General features: G+C 34.7%; 1 protein-coding gene across 2 annotated transcripts; it reads left to right on the top strand.

The window, feature by feature from the left end:
• Positions 1-1,363: 1,363 nt before the first annotated feature.
• Positions 1,364-3,304, top strand: LOC140871542 (protein ANTAGONIST OF LIKE HETEROCHROMATIN PROTEIN 1). Of its 2 annotated transcripts, XM_073274086.1 has the most exons (2): positions 1,364-1,760; positions 1,845-3,304. In XM_073274086.1, the coding sequence occupies exons 1-2, from the start codon at positions 1,482-1,484 to the stop codon at positions 3,084-3,086; spliced, it is 1,521 nt and encodes a 506-aa protein (XP_073130187.1). In that variant the 5' UTR covers positions 1,364-1,481; the 3' UTR covers positions 3,087-3,304. The 2 variants fall into 2 exon arrangements, with proteins under 2 accessions (XP_073130187.1, XP_073130186.1); XM_073274085.1 differs by having other exon boundaries at positions 1,365-3,304.
• The last annotated feature ends 1,966 nt before the right edge of the window (positions 3,305-5,270 follow it).

Genomic DNA, 5,270 nt, shown 5'->3' on the forward strand with positions numbered 1-5,270 from the left:
ATGTCCAAAAAAATGTCTCACGAAATTGACATGTAAGACTGCCTCACGAAGCTTTTGTGTTTTCTTACATGACATTTGAAAATTATACTCGATTGTAATTAAAGTTTTAGATTTCAACAATATGGTGCATAGATCGTCATATCATAGCCTCCCCATGACATGTATCTCTGCGATTGTAGACATTATAATTAAACCTTTTCTCATTTGGTTGACAAAATGTAATTTAATTTAGCGAAATCTTATTTTCAATTTTTTCCTGGTACACAACAGTTTATAATTCTTCTTTAGATTGATACAATTCACTACTTTGATTATGGTCCCATCATTTAATTTTATAAAAAACTTTAAAACAAAATCCAAACCACAACTCTTGCTAATAGTTTGTTATCAACATTATGGTATTGTGCACGAAAGTGTTCGTGTTGGTAAAGTAAATGAACATTCAACTTACAATAAAACTAATGATCAGAAAGTTTAATTATCCATATCAACATCTCTTGAATCGAACAACACATAAACTACAATGAGACTTTTCACATGTCACATTATTGTAAGACGAATTAATTATTTGAATCACTCATAAAAAATATTATTTTTTTATACCGAATTACTACATCCGTTTCGATTATATATGTCACGTTTTTTTTAGTTTGTCCCAAATATATAGACATACATCATATTTAGTAATAGTTTTTTTTACACTTCTTTACTAATATATACCCCTATTAATTACATCTCAAAAATTATGCAACCATTTTTTGAATGCATTAAATAAAAATAAAATAAGATGTGTATGTATAACTTGTTTTCTCAATGTTTTTTTCTTAATTTGAATAAAAAAATGTATGATTATATAATCGAGAGTGATGAAATATTATTTTTTTATTTAAATATAAATAAGATTGATCGATTTCATAAATAAAACTTCATGACATCGTCTTACAAAAATCCAACTTTATAATCGAGAGTGATGAAATATTATATTTTTATATAAATATAAACAAGATTGATGAATCTCATAAATAAAACTTCATGACATCGTCAAACAAATATCCCACGCATCGAACACTCATCCATAGGTTTACCCAATCGATTTGCCTCCTCGTACAAGGGGGAAAAAAGGAAAACAAAAAAAAAAAAAAAAAGAAAAAAGTTTATTACAACATTACATATGGACTAACAGAAAATATCCAAATAGCCCCTAATTAGAAAGTGGCCAACCAACGGGACCCAAACCGCGTGTCCTAATTCTATGAAAAGTCACCGCCTTCCTCAATCCCAATGGCGTGTTCCCACACACTTTCACACGTTTTCTCTCACTAAATCGATACATATATATACGCGTGTGTATATATTACATATATATTTGCACACCTGACATCAAATTTTTCAAACCCCGTTTCATAAATTGGACTTTGGCATATCTGCGTTCACATTTGTTTTTCACGCATTATTTCAAACAATTAAACTGCACGCTGTACATGAGGCGCTCCTTTTTGACGGGAAATCCCGATTTAGTCTCTTTTTTGGGTGCTTGCGGCTTGTTTCAGGAATCCCATCTGGAGATGAGTGACAGCAAGCAGCAGCAGCAGAGGAAGAGGAGGCGGAAAGAGAATACAAGTGGTGATGGGGTTGGGTCAATCGAAGATGGTGGTGAGAAGAAAGAAGGGGCTGTGAAGACTAAAGGGCTGGCAGAGATCTTGACTTCTTTGGTTATGCTGGAGGATCAAGCGAAGGAAGATGAGGAAGAGGTGGAGAAGGTGAATCGAGAAGAAAGGATTGATTTTGAGGAAAACCATGGTAAGAAAACTCGTGCAATGATGGGTTATTTATCCAATCTGCAGGATTATCACAGGGATGCGGAGTTTGCTGAAGGGACGCGGAAACGAAAGGCCCGGGCTAATGCTTTGGCTGCCACTAGCACTGCTGCTATGTCCATTGGTGCGGCGGATGTGGAGGACTCGGTTCTGAATAGTGATGATAAAGACATCGTGGGCGATAAAGCACCGGCTGCTGGGCCGCAGAGGCGGCTGTGGGTTAAGAACAGGTCGAAAGATTGGTGGGATCAATGTAATAGTCCCGATTTTCCGGAGGATGAATTCAAGAAGGCTTTCAGAATGGGAAAAGATACATTTGACTTGATTTGTAGTGAGTTAACCTCCGTAGTTGCTAAAGAAAATACTATGCTGCGGGATGCTGTCCCCGTTAGGCAACGTGTCGCCGTCTGTATATGGCGGTTGGCGACGGGCGAGCCGCTTAGGCTCGTTTCCAAAAAGTTTGGATTAGGGATATCGACTTGTCACAAGCTCGTGCTCGAGGTTTGCTCTGCGATAAGGAACGTTTTGATGCCAAAATACCTTAGATGGCCAGATGACAATACCATGAGAACAATTCGGGAGGATTTTGAGGCGATGTCTGGGATACCTAATGTGGTAGGATCAATGTACACCACACACATACCAATAATCGCCCCTAAGATCAGTGTCGCGGCTTACTTTAACAAGAGGCATACCGAAAGGAATCAAAAGACCTCGTATTCGATTACCCTTCAAGGTGTTGTTGATCCTAGAGGAGTGTTCACTGATGTGTGTATCGGCTATCCTGGTTCAATGCCGGATGATCAAGTGTTGGAGAAATCGACCCTTTTCCAAAGAGCGAATGCCGGTTTCTACAATGGTGTTTGGATAGTTGGAGGATCAGGTTACCCTTTGATGGATTGGGTATTGGTGCCTTACACACAGCAAAATTTGACTTGGACGCAGCATGCCTTCAACGAAAAAATCGGGGAGATGCAAAGTGTAGCTAAAGATTCATTTGCGAGATTGAAAGGGAGATGGGGTTGTTTGCAGAAAAGGACTGAGGTTAAGCTTCAAGATTTGCCCGTGGTTCTTGGGGCATGCTGCGTTTTGCATAATATATGCGAGTTGAGGAACGAAGAATTAGATCCGACGCTTCAATTTGAGCTCGTCGATGATGAAATGCTTCCTGATAATGGATTAAGATCTGCTAACGCGATGAAGGCAAGGGATAAAATCGCACATAATCTTTTGCATCATAACCATGCTGGCACATCGTTTCTATCTTAGACAAAGACGGCAGAAAGTTCACCATTTTTCGCCCAAGTTCATGTTTTTCGAAGGAATATGTATAAATTATACATGCTATATTGGTGTTGTAACTTTGTGACTTAAAAGTTAAATTTATGATTGTTGTCTTGTAGATTCAGATCATACTCAGAAACCACAGATCAAATGTAATTCATTGTTTAAAATCGCAATATTTTAATCGACTTTCAATTGTTTCAGACCCTTTTTGCTGTATTGCTATCTATACAAAAGCACACACATAAAGATCCTGTAAAACATAATACACCATATTGTTTTCCAATGAATATTTTGTTTCTGTCGTTAGAAGCAAATGGCATGAATCATCAATGTCCAATCAAGAAACTGATAATGCCTCAAATCTCTCATTTTTGTGCTGAAAAGAAAGCAATATTAATATTCTTCAAGGTGTTGCGTTGACCTTATTGATTATTATGTCTTTTATAATATTGAAGTTGCTTGCTTTGCGTGCAAGTTGGGTGTGAACTAAGTCAAGAAGGCAAGAGACAGCACGATGAATTAATCAAGCTTTCACACCTTTGTGATTATTGTCGACATAAAATAAACGACAATTAGTTTTTATAAATTGAAAGAAACTCAAACTCTGTATAAAAAAAACTTCTTGTTTGGTTTGATGTATTTGATTTGGATGAAGAGATTTAAATTTGTGAAGGATTTCAAATGAAATCCATCGAATATGTTTGAATTAAGTTAATCACAATTAATGCTGAAATTGCATACATGAGCCCCCAAATCGGTGTCACGATGTGAAGCGACCCTGTTACTATTAACATGATAACAGAAAAATTTCGTGCAACTCTTAAAGACACTTCTCCAATGATTTATCTATGTTTGGATACCGATTAATATATGTGATGTCCACTGTTTTGATAAATATCTAGTCTTAAATACACTTTGGTACAGTGGCTACAACTGCATGTTTAAATATCATTCTAACTCATTTTAGGTTCACTCAAAGGCTTTATTTGATCTTTTGGTTATGTATAAAGTTCTTTCAGTCTCAATTTAGCCACCACTTAGTTCATGGATGAGACGATAATGTATGAATAATATAAAGATATATAATAAATCAGTATTCTTGAATAGAATAATGATGCATAATAATAACCTTTGAAAGAACTTGAGTCAATCATTATAGACGAAATAAAAGATGAATAATGGACCAATGTGTTAGCCTCAACACCAAACGATTTAAAAAATATCAGATTGCTTTGCTCATCTGCTTGATAATCAATTAGAAGTGTAGTCGATTGGTTCCGAAGTTATTTATGTATGAACAAACAAATAGATAGTTTCGTGCTCCAACAGTCCAACCGTCGTGTTCCACTTATTCTATAATAGATGGTCATGCTTCAATTTATCTCAAATTTGACAACGCAGGTTATCAAGATAGCAACAACATGATGCAATTGTACTTTCAAATATTTTTTTGTTGGCAAATGTTATGCTATACGGGGTGATTTGCACCAAACCTAGCATCTACCATACGTTGAAAATAGAGTCACAATTGCACCCGATGTAGCATCCAATATACATTGAACATAGGCTCACACATGTTACAAGGCCTCATGTCCAACAAATGATCCAAAATCCACCGAATGAAAATGCACAAGGTGGATCATAACATTTGCCTATTTTGTCTGTCCTTTTTTTTTTAATAAAGATTTAACCTTAGATTACCTAAAGTAGTATTAATCTCAGTTTAATTCTTAAAGGAAACAAACGTAGTGATAGTTTTACAAATTAATTTCACACAATTAAATAGACAAACATACTTTACAAAAAACCAAATGTACTAAAAGAATAAATCAAGTGCTCGATGACGATGGTTTTTTTTTTTTTTTATTAGAGAGGTGAGAATATAAAATTATATTTTTGAAAAAAAAACATTCTCATTAGAGAAAAAAGAATAACTCAACTTAAATTAAAATGTAAAGCTTGTTAATAAAAAAAATTTCTCTACTATAAAGTTTTTAATCTACTAAAACTATTGTAATTAAATTTTTGAAATGAATAATGTTAATGTTATATATATTTATTCAAAAACACTACTACTTTATATATAATATAATATATATATTAAATTAAAAAAAAAATAAAAAGTGGAAAACGACACCGGTTCAGCATATGTTTCACACACTGACT

The sequence above is a fragment of the Henckelia pumila genome, unplaced genomic scaffold, assembly GCF_033568475.1.
Source record: "Henckelia pumila isolate YLH828 unplaced genomic scaffold, ASM3356847v2 CTG_461:::fragment_3, whole genome shotgun sequence".
NCBI lineage: Eukaryota > Viridiplantae > Streptophyta > Magnoliopsida > Lamiales > Gesneriaceae > Henckelia > Henckelia pumila.

Bases quoted from the DNA above. Each gene is read 5' to 3' on its own strand.
- LOC140871542 (XM_073274085.1), top strand. From the start codon at position 1,482: ATGAGGCGCTCCTTTTTGACGGGAAATCCCGATTTAGTCTCTTTTTTG.